The 17,717-nt window shown below is 31.6% G+C and overlaps 1 protein-coding gene across 7 annotated transcripts in view; it reads right to left on the reverse strand.

Moving 5' to 3' along the window:
* The window catches only part of LOC108548382 (uncharacterized), a 177,301-nt gene that overhangs the window by 128,116 nt on the left and 31,468 nt on the right, over positions 1 to 17,717 (reverse strand). For all 7 annotated transcript variants that reach the window (XM_017901293.1, XM_017901292.1, XM_017901296.1 and 4 more), the window contains exons 2-3: positions 15,797 to 15,958; positions 4,071 to 4,578 (exon numbers count right to left, since the gene is read on the reverse strand). In XM_017901293.1, the coding sequence (XP_017756782.1) occupies positions 4,071 to 4,578; positions 15,797 to 15,958 (670 nt within the window). The remainder of the gene's footprint in view (positions 1 to 4,070; positions 4,579 to 15,796; positions 15,959 to 17,717) is intronic.

Consider the following 17,717-nt stretch of genomic DNA (forward strand, 5'->3'; position numbering starts at 1 on the left):
AATTATTTATTAAATATTAAAAGTCACTAGAAATAATTAGAATTATTTATTTATTAAATATTTGCTACCATTTGAAATAATTGCAATTATTTATTTATTAAATATTCCATACCATTTGGAATAATTGGAATTATTTATAATCTACTAAAAAATCAATATTATATAATAAAACTATCAATATTATATATAAAAATATTATATAATAAAACTTTTTCTGCTGCAAACCCAATGATACGTTATTCTTTACCCAACGCAATATTAAAATTCACAATTAAATCACACGATATGATAAAAAGCTGAAATCAGCAACTTCCGCGTGAAAATCTCTGTTAAACAAGCTTTCGACAGGCTCTCGTCAGCCAAAAAGGAAAAAGAGATAACAACATATATACACCAGAACAAGACACATAGCTGAAGCATCGACGGAATTGGATTAATTTAGTTGGATTAATTCTACGAAAAACAAGTGTCCCCGGGGAGCGCGACGATAGGGCAATCAGGATGAGACATTGGCGCGCGTAATTTCGGACGTTCCCCGAATTAAAAGTAAAAGTCAAGGAGGTCTATTCAGGGTCGTGATTGCGGTAACTTGGCCAGAAAACGAGGGTCATGTAGCAAGCTCTCGAGACCGGGAGCCGTTGCCAAGGAAATCCTATGACCTCCGCTCGGACAATCGCGAAATGTTTATCTGTCGCGTAACATTTCGAACGCGCGCGAAAGTTCCGCGAGAATCGTAATTCCCAATGATTAAACCGTCGGAAATAACCGCAGCGTTGCCCGCTTAACTGTCGCACGCCCGGCGCGCGACGCGACAGTTATTCGGGCGTGCGTATGTCTCGCGTCTTTCTTGAAAGCAGAGAGAGTGAGAGAGAGGAGTGTAGCCGAAGAAGTTGCGGGAATTGGTGGGGGTGAGCGCGTGACAGTTAAGCGGGCGAGACGCGCGACAGTTAAGCGGGCACTGCCGTACATGTTCTGGCCATTGCATTTGCTATGGTGGGGCACGTGATGCACTTTTCAAAATTATCCTGGTCAAATATCACGAAACGTTGCTTCGAATAATATACAGGGTGTCTCAAGAGAACGGAGGTGTATACTGTATTCCTGATACAATATAACTCCGTGTCGAAATTTTGGAGTTCATTAACGATAAAGAAGCGGCAGATTAGGAAAAAATTATGTTTCTCTTGTTTTACGTGATTTTTGTCATCCAAGGTCACCTAAAGGTCACGGTATAACATATGCACGAATTCGATTTATTGGCAGATACGATATTACATTGACGGAAATATATAGTTCTATTTCAAAACTTGTTAATTAAGTAATTAATTAAACTTAATTAATTAACAATTTATCTAAAAATTTCAACTTCTATGGCCTAGGGGAAAAATTTTGTCCCACTGTTATATTCCTCTAGTGAAACCGTGCAACTTTTCTCCGACACATTGTTTCGCATCGTCAGAAATAACAGAGATATTACTACGTGTGAAATTGCGAACGTGTAAAAAAAGAACACCCTATATATAGGAGCATTGCAACTAGCAGAAGTAAATAGTGTTATATATCTTACATTTTTGTACCACTATCGTGCATTCTTATGTATTGGTGAACTTGAGAAATGCAACTGCATATTTTCTTCTTATACAGGTATACAATTTCTTAATATAAATCATTTTTCTGAATCATTCTGCCCATAAAAATGATGATAATATCATCGTAAATTGAACTATTAACGAAACAGTTTCAACTTTCCGAACAATCTTTTTCCTTCTATTGTTTGGCGTTAAATACCTAGATCTTTGAATTACAGATGGCTCTGGGTGTACGTCGACAGTGGCGCCATAGACGGTGTAATGTGGTATCAATGGGAGCCACGTTTCGATACGATAATTTACGAAATTATTATATTGTTCTAACAAACTATATTCTGTGGTAAATCTTAATAAATTTATGACCACGTGATTATTATAAAACGTGTAAAATATAGTGGAACCCGTATTATCTGGATAGCTATTCGAATATTTTATCGACTAGATATTTTATCATCCAATAGCATAGTACGAAACAGGCATTACGTGCGTTAACATCTCGTGTGTAATTGGACCCAGAGGGAATGCGTGATAATAACTGTTAAAACGAAACGAGCGATGGTTTACTATCTAGAGAACGATAAGAGTGTTATGGAAATAGGAAAAATAGACAATACTGTGAATATTTAAAATTTGGAGAATTCATAGCGACAGAGAAAAATTGGAATTAACATTAATAAAATAAAATACTCATACTACGTTCGTTTTCTTTTTTTTTTTTGATGATGATACTTGTCTATAAACGGAAAATAAACGCTATAAAGAAACAGTGCTCTTTTATTTGAGAATAAACTCTCCTATGCACACCTGTACAGTCACTTGCAAAACTGCTCGAACGTTTCTGTTTAATTTTCGTCAATAAAAATTAGGCACACTCGTTGAATTTGAATTCTCAAAAATTATACTATATCTGATGTAACGCGCAAGCCTTGGAAATGAGTAGAAAAAATTTAAAAAAATTTTAACAATAATAAAAAATTAGGGAAACATTGGATAGAAATACGTCGACAAAAATTTTTGGTTATGTTGAAGTAGAAGTCACAAGCATTGTAATTAATAGTGAAAAAAGGTCTAAGTATTAATATAATAACTCAAAATTCGAAATTTTTTATTCAATAATTCAATAATTCCATAATTCGATGATTCAAAAAATCAAAAATACGCTGATTCGATAGTTCAAAATTCAGAAAATCGATAATTCGATAATCATACAAAATTCAAATTTAGATTCGAATTCAAATAATTCAGGCATTTGAATATTTTTTGACATCCGCATAAAAATGCATGCACACATATAATACAATTTTCTGCATGAATTTTTTAAAATTCGTGACACTTTTTCGAATTTAATTTAAATATTCTCAATCTTTTTCTATTTTGCTTCAAACGTAATGTCATTTCGTAAATTCAAGTCGAATGCGTGTATTTCTTACGTTAAAAACTCGAGGATTAAACTGTTGCAAGAGTTTTGCGTGGGACTGTACATGTCCGTGAATGGTAACAATTATCAATCAAATGCTAAAATATAGCGTGGTTAACTATGGTTAAAGCGAATATATGTGTGTGCAAATGAATATAGTCTACGCCTTTGAACTTGCATTTGAGATAATTGCACACAGATCGCTATAGTGAGTGGTATAAGCCAGTTTAATATAAGCTTTGAACAAATGACAAGTAATAGTGCTAAGTGTAAATTACACTTACACTTAATGAGAACATTAAATTTCATGACGAGAAGGAAATATTTTTACAAATACTATCTCAAGTATTTCCTTGAAAAAAAATGATGTCGCAGTTAAAAATCCTATCTTCGTACTTTTCAACAATTTTTCAAAAATTTATCTACGAACCTAACTGTGATTTTAATTTCGAAATTTTTGAAAATAAAAAATTCCAATCTTAGTAAAAAATAAAACTGTCATTACATTATATCATTCATTTCATTTTGGTGCAGACAAAGAATTTATCTGTAGAATTCAAAATGATTAATTTCAGAATTTTCATTAGAAATTCTTTTTCCAAAAATATTAATATCTAAAAGATCAAACTTTACTGAAACAAGAATATAATTACACCTATATATTTACAATATATATTTACTTCAACTAACAAATATCACCGAATCATTATAAAAAGAAATGATACACAAGAGCTAATAATAATAAATAACAATAATAATAATAATAAATAACAATAATAATAATAATAATAATAATAATAATAATAATCAGTACTAATAATAAAAAATATCACCGAACCATTATAAAAAGAAATGATACATAAGAAGCTAGTAATAATAATAAAGCTTCCATAGTTCCAAATCTAGTTCCAAGCCTATACCTAGACCTAACCTAGACTTAACAAATCACTAGTTTTATTCTAGAAAACACTTGTCATTCTACGTGAAACTAAAACGAAAAGATAGCACAGCACCCAAAGTGGCAGTCCACTTTATCAAAAGAAAGTACAGAAAATGAACGTTACCTAGGACGATGGTATCCGTTTGTACGTGTTCTGGACAGCTCCGCGTTTCGTTTCAGGTACAAGGGTGTGAATCCATTGGTCAAACCACCATGGCCGAACTCCTCCTCCTTCTGACACGTATCCAAGCTCTCGAAGCTGCGATAGGGTCTGATCCTCGAGAAATGATCCGCAGCGTTGGCAAATCCGTTGGGCAGGGTCTTCTCATAGTCCTGCTCGAGGCTGTCAGGCGACGTGTTCTCAGGATGAGACGTATTGGACCTATTCGGATACTCCAAGGAGTCGAAGCTGTAGCTAGATGGCGACAGTGTGGCACAGGTCCTCTCCAGGGACTCGAACTGCAATAGAGAGCTGGATCTGGAAGAAGCTGACGATCTGGATGACCTGGGCGATGGCGGATAGTCGTCGAACGTCACCTGGTGTTCTCTGTCAGTGGCGCTAGTGTGCTTGCGACGTCGCTTCTTCGGCACCACGGAATTGCACTCGCTCCCGCTGCCGTCCAGCCTCTCGTCTTCCGAGAAATCGGTAACAAATACGAAACGATCAACGAGCTGGCGGGAGAGGTCTCTGCAGGATGCGTGACTCTAATTGACTAGGGTATCGAGAGAGTAAAAGCGAGACGATCCTCCGGCCTAAACCTACTTTCCGGGACTACGGGGACTCCAGGATCGAAATTCGAAGGTATTTTGGTGTTTGGCAAACAACAGAGCTTGTTTTTGGGGAAAATTTACTTCTATCCTAGGACTGGCAACGGGAATGTGATTTATATTGATATATTATTTATGAAAATGGCGAATTGATATTTTACATTTTCAAATATTGGTGTTTTCACGTATCAACTGTTAAAAATGAAGGACGAGAATTTGGGACTATTATTTTCTAAATAGTGAAGACAGAATGTGGAAAATGAAGAATGGTTTTCATTTTTTACACACTGAAAACGAGAAATTGGTGTTTTGGTCGTTCAAACATTTTTCATTTTTTGAAAACACTAAAATTTTGGCATTTCAAACACGAATGAGAAAATTGATAAGATTCGAGATTGTAGAAGACTGATCTAATTTGATATATTAATTATGAAAATGGTAAATTCATATTTTTTCTTTTAGAATATTGGTGTTTTGATTTTATTTTGGTGTTTTATTTTTCAAACAGTGAAGACAGAATGTGGAAAATGAAGAATGGTTTTCATCTTTTAAACATTGGAGACAAGAAATTGGTGTTTTGGTCGTTAAAATCTTGAAAATGACAGATGTGAATTAGAGTTTCTCATTTTTTGAAATCACACTAATGAATAAATTTCTAATTAATAATAGTAGATTAATTAAATATTGTACGTTAATTACAAAAGCATTAAGTGTACTTGTGTTCTCAAGGACTTGGATACTTTTAGTGATTCTCCAAATTCTTTTTATAATTTTTTATTAATTAGAATGAGAATCTCATATACAATGAATGCATGTATTATCAAGAGGAGAAGATGCAACTTTCAAGATATTAAAATTAAAACTGGAAGGAACAAACTTTTTAACGTCAATTAATTCACACTTGTTAAGATAATTTAGAAAATTGTACAAAGTGCGAACACTGAATAAATACAGCTCGTTAATTTAATTAAACACGCAAATATCTGATGCATATCTCATAACAATATCGTTTTTAAATTTACATACTAAAAATGAAATTTTTAAATGCAAATACTTGATAAATCACCTCATCAATTCTTAATGCACCAATATTTAATTCCAATTTTATAAAAATATTATTCTTGAACCATAAAAAAAGAATTATACAGAAACCTAATGAAACAGTTAATTAATTTTCAACACAAAAAAAATTTATCATTCTTAAACTAATAATAATGACAATTTTAAAATGATATTAAAATCATTAAATATTTAAAAAAAATATATATGGTCAAAATAACTTACTTCAGATTTTTATTTTTATACTTGTTAAGCTAATATTATTTTTTATTCAAATGAATTATAATTATTATATAGATATGTTAATAAAACAGCTGATTAATTTTCAAAACTCGAACTCGATATCTATATCTAACTGATAGCTCATCGATATTTCATCCTGAAACTAAAAAATGGAAAAAGAAAGCGAAATAAATAAATCTGTGAAAATTCAATAAAGAAGTCGGTGACAAGACTGTAAACAAAATATAACGGTGCACAAAAAATGAGAGGCAAAACCTTCACATACAAATATGTGAAACACAGAACACAAGAATAGAGATATAAGAGTATAATAAACACAGTCTTGTATACACATTCCGAGCTACTAATTGCGCTTTCGCTCGAGTCACTATGCCCCAGCCTATACACGAAAGACCACGGCATAATTACGTCTAATTGCGACTACTCATTAACGATCGTAAAAACCGCAAAGTTACGCGTAATTAAATCCGACATCGACTGAGTCCACATCATCTTTATTGCGTGGGGAATCACGGCTCTTTCTCTAATGCACCGCGCTGCGCAGAATCGCCTCCGTCGGTAAAACCAAATTCCTAGGATCGGGCAAGCAACGTGACGCTAACGTCGAAACTAATTGATTTCAACGGTGTAAATCCATCGACCACGGTGGTGAAAATAAAAACTCTGAACAGGAAGAGACACATTTCCGACACAAATTTTGTTTTCAAACTAACTGTTAATTTATTCATTTCCTCCTTTGAGGTTAGAATCACCAATCTATAATAGATGCAGATTAATGAAATTTTACGATATCATGTCTATATATACAAAATGATAATGAACATTAAATAAAGAGTAATATAGGTTAGAAATTTGTATAGAGTATATATTTTATAGAAAAGAGGAATATAATTTGTACGAATTGACAAAATTTATATGATATGATAATAAATTTTGTTTTCAAACTAACTGTTAATTTATTTACTTCCTTCTTTGAGGTTAGAATCACCAACCTATAATAAATGGAGATTAATGAAATTTTGCGATATCGTGTCTATATATAGAAAATGATAATGAACATTAAATAAAGAGTAATATAGGTTAGAAATTTGTATACAGTGTATATTTCATAGAAAAGAGGAATATAATTTGTACGAATAGAGTAATATAGGTTAGAAATTTGTGTACAGTATATATTTTACAGAAAAGGGGGATATAATTTGTACAAATTGACAAAATTGGTAATAAATATTTTTGTTTTCTACATGCATTAAATTAAATATTACAGAAAAATGATAATACTTAGGGTGATATGATAATGATATGATATGATATGATAATAAATTTTGTTTTCAAACTAACTGTTAATTTATTTATATCCTTCTTTGGGGTTAGAATCATTAGTTATAGAACCTATAATAGATGGAGATTAATGAAATTTTGCAATATTGTATCTATATATAGAAAATAATAATAAACATTAAGTAAAGAATAATATAGGTTAGAAATTTGTGTGCAGTATATACTTTATAGAAAAGGGGAACATAATTTGTACGAATTAACAAAATTAGTAATAAATATTTTTGTTATCTACATGCATTAAATTAAATATTACAGAAAAATGATAATACTTGAAGTGATATAATAATGATATGCAAATAGGTATGTAAAATCCTATTTTCTACAAAACATTGCAATGGCTTCATGACGAGTATACTCGTCGTAATACAAAATATTGTCATAGCTTCACGACGAGTATACTCGTCAAAAACAGCTAACTGATTATGCAGTTTGACACGAGTGTCTCACTTAGAGACTCGTCATTACAGTGCTAGGGGTTAAGTCGGCCGATCTACGACGATAGTGTCTCGATCGAATGGATCACGTCGTGGAACGTGTCGTTCACCGATTAACGAGCCGTTATCGAAGGCTCGTGTCGTCGATCACGCGTCGGCCGACGGTCACGAAGTCGACAACCGGTGCCCGCGTAAGCGTTGCTTCCGGTTGAACGAACCACAGCTTCCTGGCTAGGGCCGCCCGCCGCTAGAGCGCGTAAAAGCGATGCGAACGCGACGATTGGTCGCCTCTCTTCCAAGACCTACTTCCGTGACTCGACTGCGTAAACCGGGCCGCCAGTAGGGGAATCCTCAGACTTTTCACCGATCTTCCGACACGTTAACGATTTGGGAAAAATGGATTTGTTTTACCTGCCAATTGAATTTTTCGTTATTTTATCACTGGAACTATTGTAACTTGCAGTGTGTGGATACACTGTACCTAGTTGACTCTTTGAACTGCTTTGTCTAATGTGATATGAATTTAATTTAATTTATAAAAATATCTAGAAATTTTACGAATATCCTGTTACACTAAAGCTGCTATTTTCGATATCATTGTTAGTCTAATTGATCAATTAACGAAAATTTGTTTAAGACAGGGATTGGAAAAGGCTGTAACAACGAATGTGTTCCGTTAAAAATTCTATATAATTGGAGCTATGAACTGATAACTAATTAATTAATAAATATTGATAAATTTTGGAAAGGAGAATTTATTTTATTTATTTATTAATTATTTTTTCTTACTTATCTTCTGCCAATTGTATTCCATCATACTTTGCAGAAATTAAATTTCTCAATAAGAACAATCACAATTACAAAATTTTCTAATTTCACATAATACTTTAGAAAAATTAAAACCTCGTTGAACGTTTTAACGAATATATTTTAAATGGAACGAACCCTTGCACAAAAGAAAGTGCTTTCAAAAAGATATCATACTTTAAATCGTTATTAAATTTCTAATTTTTTTTAATCCTCCATTTTTGAGAAAGTGTTTTTGTTTTCTTAATTTTCAGTCTTTACCTTCAATAATGTATTTTGTATGTGGAAAACAAGTTATTTAAACTGGATAAAGAAATTATTCTTTAAAAAGATAGTAAAGGTTTTAATAAAAAGTAGCCCATGGTTCAAAAATTATAGCTGTTTTGCGCAGGAGTAATTTTGCGCGCGAATTTCAAATAATCGCCAGCTATATGGTGAGAATTTGGCGAGAAAACAAACAGTGTTTAATAACTAGTGTTAATATTAATATTAAATAAATAATAAAGAGTGTTAATAAATAGTGTAATATTAAATAGTGTTAATATTAAATATTGTTAATATTAAATAATGTTAATAAATAAATAAATTAATAAATTAACTATTGTTAACAAATAAATTAATAGTGTTAATATTAAATATTAAAAATAGTGTTAATATTAATATTAAATAAATAATAAATAGTGTTAATAAATAGTGTTATAAATATTGTTAATATTAAATAAATAGTGTTATAAATAGTGTTAATAAATAGTGTAATATTAAATAGTGTTAATATTAATTATTGTTAATATTAAATAAAAAGTGTTATAAATAGTGTTAATATTAAATATTAAATTTAGAAATATCAAAAACAGTAGAAAAAAATATCCTGAGTAATCAAAATGGCTACCATTAGCCAGGATTCCCTTGGCACGCTAAATGTCGATAAAATTCACGAAATTTCCAATAATAATACGATAAATTCTCGCAAGCGAAGCTAGATTTCAATCTACGTTGATCCAACACACCCACAGAGATTTGCAGTGACGCAAGAAAATAAACTCTGATCCTCTCGTCACGTGGTACCATCAGCACCTCTGTACCTGATCGAATCTCATCTCGTCAGTCGGCTCGAGATTCCTTGCAGGTCGCACAGTGGCAATTGAATTTACACCGCGACGCATTGTCCTATCGGTTTATTTTTGCATGATCGCATGCACGTGGAATTCAACGGCTAGTCCATGGTAATCCTATATGAATCACGTTGAAGGTGATCTAATATTAGATGCAACGGAAGAGAATCCGTGCGAGGAATCGTAGACACAATCAGCCGATCTGAACACTGAATAGAGATATGCCTATTTGCGAGCATGTGATGAACACATCAACGATACTATCTTGAAGAAGCTAACTATTTACTTCATATTCTATTTGATCAGAAGTTCGACAGAGTCCTCTTAAGGGGAGTCATATATGGTCGTCTTTCAAGGAGAGATACACCGAATTTTTGAGGTTATGTGAAAGAATGGAAGTATTTAGGGATCGTGAAGATCAGAGTATGTGCAATAGTAATATCTATATGTGTGCTTTTTATAAACTCAAATTATAATGTTTTGTATAAATATAGAAATTATTATATAATACATAATATTCATGATAATATATAATATATAATATTTGAGGTTATGTAAAAGAATGGAAGTATTTAGGGATCGTGAAGATCAGAGTATGTGCAATAGTAATATCTGTGTGTACGCTTTATAAATTCAAATTACACTATTTTGTATAAATATAGAAATTATTATATAATATATAATATATATTATTTGAGGTTATGTGAAAGAATGGAAGTATTTAGGGATCGTGAAGATCAGAGTATGTGCAATAGTAATATCTGTGTGTACGCTTTATAAATTCAAATTACACTATTTTGTATAAATATAGAAATTATTATATAACATATAATAAATATAAAACTCTTTGAACATTGCTGAAAATTTATTTAGGAAACAGTATTTATATAGTATGGATAGTCAAGCTAAGACTTTCGAGAAACATATTTCTGGTGAGTATTCCTCTGGTGGCAAATGTAGGAAGTTTATTAGGAAGACAATAAATAAGATAATCGATAATGAATATTCTTATATCTTACTATGAATAATATATAAAAACAATGTAAAAAATACACACAATGTAAGAGGAAAATATCTGAATTAAAAAATGTACCTTTTCAATAAAACTACTCTGTATCTAATATACTAAAGAACAGCAGACAAGAACCGACAAAAAGTTAGGTTATGTTACTTCCTCAGCCTTATTTACTGAGCACAATATTAGTCGATTATTATTCATTCTATCTCTTACAATATTTCATTAAAATACTGAACACACTACAAAGAAACTAATTGAAAAAATGTACTAAATAAGACATTTAAAAATAAATAAAAATATAAACAAAATATAAATATAGTTTACAAAATCTTCCCTGACAGAGATATAGTATCCGTTCCATTTACATACAATTTTCAGTATCCAATTGTCAGCTTAAAAAGTTACCACCAAGATACATCATTTTTCCCTAGATCAGTGACACCAAAGCACTGGAAGTAACTCTTCCCCAGATCCGCTTTTACTCGTTGCGAAATCTCGAGCGCTCAATTAGCAAGAGTGATTAGCACCTATGCAGCGAATCTTCCAACGGGCGAGCAACGTTTAATAAAACGCTGAACGGTAACGGTAGGCAGTAAACAGAAGAAATTAATTGTCTACGTGTAATTATCGTCTAATTACCGTAACAAGTGATATAAGTCTACTTGGGTGGAAAATTATGCAACGAATTATACGAACGAAAACAGAAGAATTATCTTGCGTTTCTCTTTCAACGTTTGCACAAAGATCGCGATACATTGTCGGATCACGAGGATCGAACGACGGTTCCCCTATCGATCCTGCGTGATCGCGAAATTGTCCCGGGCTCCCCGAACAAAATGTACGGGGCTGCAGTGCACGGCTCCTGCGGAACGGCAACCGGACATGCCGATACGTTGCACCGGTTGCATAGTCACAGGGATTTAGCATGCAAATAACCGATAAATCCATCCCGAAGAATGATCTAACCACTACAGCTACCGACCATTAATGCGTGCTTAGATATAATTATCCTAACGATAATCGATGTGATATAACGAGAATTAATTTTGCTAAATGGAAATCGAAACGAGAGGAATATTTTTTTAGAAAGTAATGAGCAATCTGCTATATGTAGCAATTGAAAGCATTCGCAGCAATATGTTTCCTTATTAATTAACTTAATTGCAGAAAATAGCGATAACGAATCGAAAGACTTATTGAAAAAAGGAAAACGAAACAATAACGCATAATTTTTCATCCTTCTCGGTGAAACGAACATTTTGCTCTGTTTTATGAAATTGTATCGTAGATATCTGTGATCATCGAATATCCAAGTAATTAAGAAGAAATTTGAATCATATTATTTCCCAGCCATTTTCGTGATGCGGACTTTCAGTTTTTAAAAGTCGATGTCGAAAAATGAATTAATTAGAAAAAGTGAAACGAAGTCTCTCTTTAAGGTAAAGTTAGGTAGCTGTTCTACAAGTATAACTTGTTTTCAATACACTGATATTTAAGATTATAGTATTATAATTATTATTGATGCAGTCCAATGGTAATTATTAGTCTAATTAATATAAGAGTCTATTTTTCTTTGAATATTGTTTTAAAATTTGTATAATTCACAAATATTTCTGAAACTGAGACATTCTATTAAATGAATAATGAAATATGCATATATTAATGTCAGGAAGAAGTATCTGGAAAAACAAGAATGGTGAAATAAAAAGGACATGACTAATTAATGACTTTTGCAATATCATTAGATGCCTGAGATTATGCGTTGTATGTCATATCAATTATATCACTCTGTTTGCTGTGCTCTTTTTTCAAACTTTTCTTTATTAATGCAGCTGCACATCTGCTTTCAAATAGCCTAATTATCTCACGTATAATTACTGCAATTAGTGCTACTTGTTCCTGTGCCAATGACATTATACCATAATTACGATTATATCATTACGATAGCACACAATGTTCCACTTTTAAAATTCCTACCTTAAAGGTAAAATTTTTAAATTAACGACACCTAAATATAAAATTTTCAAAAGCAGAACCTTCCCATAATTTTGTATCAAATTGCTAATTTTTAAATAACTAATATCGGCTAAATAAATTTCACATTAATTATTCACTATAATATAGTGTAATATTTTTCATGAAAGACAGTAAAAAATTACAAAAATTAGGCATATTTAATATTTCAAATCAATAAATTCCATTACTTTTCCTTTTAAATATTAAGGGATATAAAAATAGGCAAAATATAATAATATATTTCATATATAAAATGATGGGTAAATATAATTCGTTTAAAGGAAGGTTCTATCTAAAGATGTCTCCTGTCCGAACGACAGTGTCTCCCTCTCGATTCGAGTAGTGGAAAAATCCAACTGCATATCCGATAAAGGAGATATAACGTTATAAAATAAACCTAAGAAATAATTCTCCCTTACTATTAAATTAATAATAACATTTCACAATATTCACAATCCCCACAATTTTTAATCCTAATATTATTAATAATTCTCACTTAAGCCCCAAAAATTTTACCAAAATTAATTTACAAATATATAACTTTCCCTTACTATTAAATTAATAATACCGTTTCACAGTATTCACAATTCCCATAATTTTTAATCCTAAAATTATAGATAATTCTCACCTAACCCCAAAAATTTACCAAAATTAATTTACAAATATATAACTTTCCTTTACTATTAAATTAATAATACCGTTTCACTGTATTCACAATCCTCACATTTTTAATCCTAATATTATTAATAATTCTCACCTAAGCCCCAAAAATTTTTCCAAAATTAATTTACAAAAATCCAAAGTTCAAATAGAACACTCGTAAACATTTTCTCTTCCAAAGTATCAACGAACTCTTCTCGTAATATCTATCGTATAACATCTCTCATTACATGTACTTATAGTATGACTTGTTTCACAAGAAACGAGAAACAAGTGCACTTATAATAAGTGCACGCTATTATATGCAAGGGAAACAGGTTACGAGATGTAACTGGCTTTGAATGAGTTACGATTTCATTCTTTGGGAGTCAATGAATCGAGGGATCAAACTGAAAGGTGAAAGTGAACCTCCAATGAACAATATTCACCGACTGGTACACGATGTGAGAATGAGATTTCACAAGATACATTCCGAAACGAAATACCGTTCGCTCGTCTTTAATGTCATATGTCTTCGAGCGTTTCGACGCAACGGTATACACTTGACCGAACACGCGGCTGGAAAGTTGTATTTCGTGTTAATAATTATTATTAATCCGAAGAACCCATTGGGACACGTGAAAGGCCAGATCTGTGATATCAAAATAAAACAGGATAAACTCTGCTGTCCTTCAGAGACACTAGCTTACGTGTGTTATGTTTATGATCGTAGAATAAGGTTAGAATAAATCGACAACGTTCGGAGACGATGCTTCGCACTAATTGCCGAAAGATGGCACTGGCATGTTGAATATTCATCGTTCTAACGGTGCAGTCACCATCCAGAAGGATCACGAGATACCGTGAAGGTGCGAGTGAGACAATAAATTGACAGGTTTGGAAGAAAAATGGCGTGTAGAAAGAAAACCTTTAATTCGCATGAAGAAAAATATACGAGGTATCCCGAGAACTCTTTCTATTCGAAATTTTTATTATATTTAGGTGTACGTGTTAAATGTGCATTTTAAAAATTGCAGGATTGAAGTGACGATATTTGAACAGAATTCATGGCACGTGTATACCATCGTAACATAAGGATAGCTATACAGTGATGCTGGTTATTAATTCATCTGTACGTTTAATTATTAATTATTGGTTATTGAATTTGTATATATTTATATTAATCATTGATTATTTCAGTCAAGGTGATGGCATCTATATGAATTTATACTGTAATTATATTAGTTTTGGGGAAAATGGCACTTATACCAGATGTCTACTGAATTCCACAACTTACAGCAAATAAAAATAGGAAGCTTGACAATAGTAAATAGCCAGTGCTATAATGGGTATACATTCTATACAAAAATTTGCACATTGAAACAATAACGAGTCATTAGAATACATAAGCTAGTTAATAATTACTAATTAGTTATTACTGTAAATTTGAGCGATATTCATCAATCTTGGGTAGTATGGAATAATTACGAATAATTTCAAACATTACGAAAGTAAAATATTATTAGTCACGAACTATTAGGTTTCAAATGAAAATTATAAACTAGTTATAGTTTGTCTACGTAATTGTCTAAAGTAAAAATTTATAAGGCATAAAATTATATGTTATTATTGTAAGTCTTCCCTATTTTTAAATATTTATAACATACCATTTCAAACTTTGTGCAACGCGTGAAAGAATTAAAACTGATTACACCTTGTGTTAAGCTTTTATACCTTGTAAAATAATTAGTAGCAATAAATATTAGTAGTAAAATAATTAGTAGTAACTTCAGTCCTTTACAACTTCCTACTATCTTCAGAATCATTTACAAAAAATATTGCATATCATTTCTGTTTCAGCCTTAATACCTCAATGAAGTTAATACCTGAATCAATTCCAAAAATCCAAAATTATTTTACATTTTGTACAATACAATAAAAATATAAAAAATAAAAAGAAAGAGATAAAGAACCTGTACATTCTTATCTAAAAATATTCAGAGAAATCAAAAATGTATTTTCAGATTAGCAATTCATTCAGCAATGGAATTTCAAAATTTCAAAATTATTTCACATTTTGTACAGTACAATAAAAAAATAAAAGAAAAAGGATTTTAAAAAATAACTAAAAATTTTCCCTAAGAAAATAGTCTGATAAATTTCCAAATGCACTTAATAATTTTGCTAGAACGTTGAAACTTCTGTACAAATACAAAATCATTTTTATCTCATCAGAAAGCATAAAACGTGTGGCAATGAGCCACCATGTTTGGATTAGTTGTCAAATTGATATTCCACAGCGTGATCCAAGAGTTCCACTATTTTTAGCAGCATTGTTAGATAATTCCTGATAGACATGCCGGTCAGAGGAATACATTAATATTTAACATGACACCATTTCTGTGTTTCTTACCAGCCAATCTTTGCTTCGCCCGTATGTGTATCACGCTCTCGGTCTCAGAATCCGAGCCGACCCAATAGGTGGTCCCACTTCGATCGGAATCGCTCTGTAGGTCGTCGGAAGTTTCCTCCAAAATGGTCTCCAAAAAGTCCACTTGCTGCACTAGCACCGTATCTGCAAATTAAACACGTATTATATAACGCGTGCAAGTATTGTATATACATACACGAAGAGTATATTCTCAATAGTCTTCAATATCAAAACCAAAAATATTAATAAATGCTAATAAATATTAATCGATATCCTATTCTCACATAATATAGTAAATAGATCAAATATCGTTACATAGAATGATCAAAATAATTATATTAATTGTATTAGCTATACTGTACATGTAACTACTCACATACAGTATTGTAAAATAAATAATAAAATATTAAATAATAAAATAAATAATAAAATAAAATATTTAATATATCCAATACAATAAAACTGTATTCTCACATATTATAGTAAATAGATAGAATATTATAGTAAATATGTTTATTTACTACACTATACATTTATTTATAGCATAATATACTAGCACAATAATTATAAATAATTATATCCTAATACAATATAACGTGTTCAATTATACTAACGTAATAGTATAGTATAGTGTTATACTAACGTAAAACACAGAATATTTATAGTATATATATATAATAATGTAACATATACAATGGAACACTCTTTATGTGATAAAAATATATAAAGATATTAAATTAAGAATATTAACAAGAGTCTATCACTGTCACTCTATAACAGTACTCATATAATACAGTATAAGTTTACGTGTACATAGTATAATAATACATTATAGTGATATATGAGGGGAGGGTGGTGGAGAGAATTCACGAAACAATACAGCAATAATGATTCTACGTGAAAAAACAAATCGAAAATAAAGAATAAAATTTTTTCATTTGAAGCTTCGTAATCGAGATATTCGGCTTTGAATATGCACCGGGTGCGCCATACTGATGGTGCCAACCGTCTAACAAGATGTCGCGAACGGTCTCCAATTTGGATGAAACTTAGTAGGCTTAAAGAACAGTCAGAAACATTATACACGTATCTCTTTTTCGCAGCGGTAACTCGAGTTTTGAGTTGAGTCACGCTGTCTATCTCTTTCCGTTGGCAACACTGTACCGCGCAAATGGCGCAAAATTCAAATCTCGCGCGAATTTTGGAATACCCTTTATTTCCCTATTATCACCATTTTCTTATATCAAATGATAGAAAGCAGACCTTCGTTATTTGTAAAATATTGCTCAACAATAAAGACACAATCTTACATGTAGTACTCAATATTAACCCTTTGCACTTGACGATATTTTGGCTAGAGAAGAGTAGAAATTCAAAGATTCTCTACTAAAAAACTGACGATACTTTCTTGAGCAGTAAATAAAAAATAGTATAATAATAGAATTATAAAATTATTTGACTTCGATACTTCGCACACTGTTACATTACATTAAATTTGATACATTAATTAATATCGATCTTCCAAATTTTATGAAATAGTGACTGAAGCTCACCTCTCGAGTGCAAAGGGTTAATAACCTAGAAATATCGACTGTCACGCTGTCTATCTTTTCCCGTTGGCAACCCTGTACCGCACAGATGGCGCAAAATTCAAATCTCGCGTGAATTTTGGAATACCCTTTATTTCTTCACTACCACCATTTTCTTATATCATATGATAGAAAGCAAACCTTCGTTACTTGTAAAATATTGCTCAGCAATAAAGACACAATCTTTCATGTAGTGCTCACTATTAATAACCTTGAAATATCAACTGCCACGCTGTCTATCTTTTCCCGTTGTCAAAACTGTACCACGAAAATGGCGCAAAATTCAAATCTCGCGCGAATTTTGGGACACTCTT

The sequence above is a fragment of the Eufriesea mexicana genome, unplaced genomic scaffold, assembly GCF_001483705.2.
Source record: "Eufriesea mexicana isolate 0111107269 unplaced genomic scaffold, ASM148370v2 scaffold1601, whole genome shotgun sequence".
In the NCBI taxonomy this organism is placed as follows: domain Eukaryota; kingdom Metazoa; phylum Arthropoda; class Insecta; order Hymenoptera; family Apidae; genus Eufriesea; species Eufriesea mexicana.